Source organism: Cystoisospora suis (assembly GCF_002600585.1).
Source record: "Cystoisospora suis strain Wien I chromosome Unknown contig_3914, whole genome shotgun sequence".
NCBI classification, from domain to species: Eukaryota; Apicomplexa; class Conoidasida; order Eucoccidiorida; family Sarcocystidae; genus Cystoisospora; species Cystoisospora suis.
In genome coordinates, this window is record NW_027156709.1 from 1 (window position 1) to 315 (window position 315).

At 42.5% G+C, this 315-nt stretch overlaps 1 protein-coding gene across 1 annotated transcript; it reads left to right on the plus strand.

The window, feature by feature from the left end:
* Positions 1–8: 8 nt before the first annotated feature.
* On the plus strand, positions 9–312 carry CSUI_007408 (trna ligases class i protein; the record flags this gene model as incomplete). Its single annotated transcript, XM_068067554.1, has 1 exon — positions 9–312. A coding segment is annotated over one exon (231 nt), but the record flags the coding sequence as incomplete, so codon positions are not given.
* Between the last annotated feature and the right edge of the window lie 3 nt (positions 313–315).

Below are 315 nucleotides of genomic sequence, written 5' to 3' on the forward strand. Positions count from 1 at the left end.
CAAAAGAAGAAGAAAAGGAGGTCTTCCTTCTCAAGTCTTTTGTATAGTATCTCCGAGTTTCTCCGCCGTCTCGCTCTTTTCTTATCTCCAGTGACACCCGGACTTTCTGATCGAATTTTAAATCAATTCCGCGTCCCTCATCGCTTGCGGGTCCTGCGAGATTTAGAGAGATTTCATGAGAAGAACTTCCTACAAGGTGGAGATCTTCATTTAGTAGAAATCCCGAAGAAACTGATCTGAATCTAGCAGGAGAAGAGCAAGGAGAAAGTGATCTTCTTAAAGAGAACAAGGAAGGAAGATGAAGAGAAGGCTAAA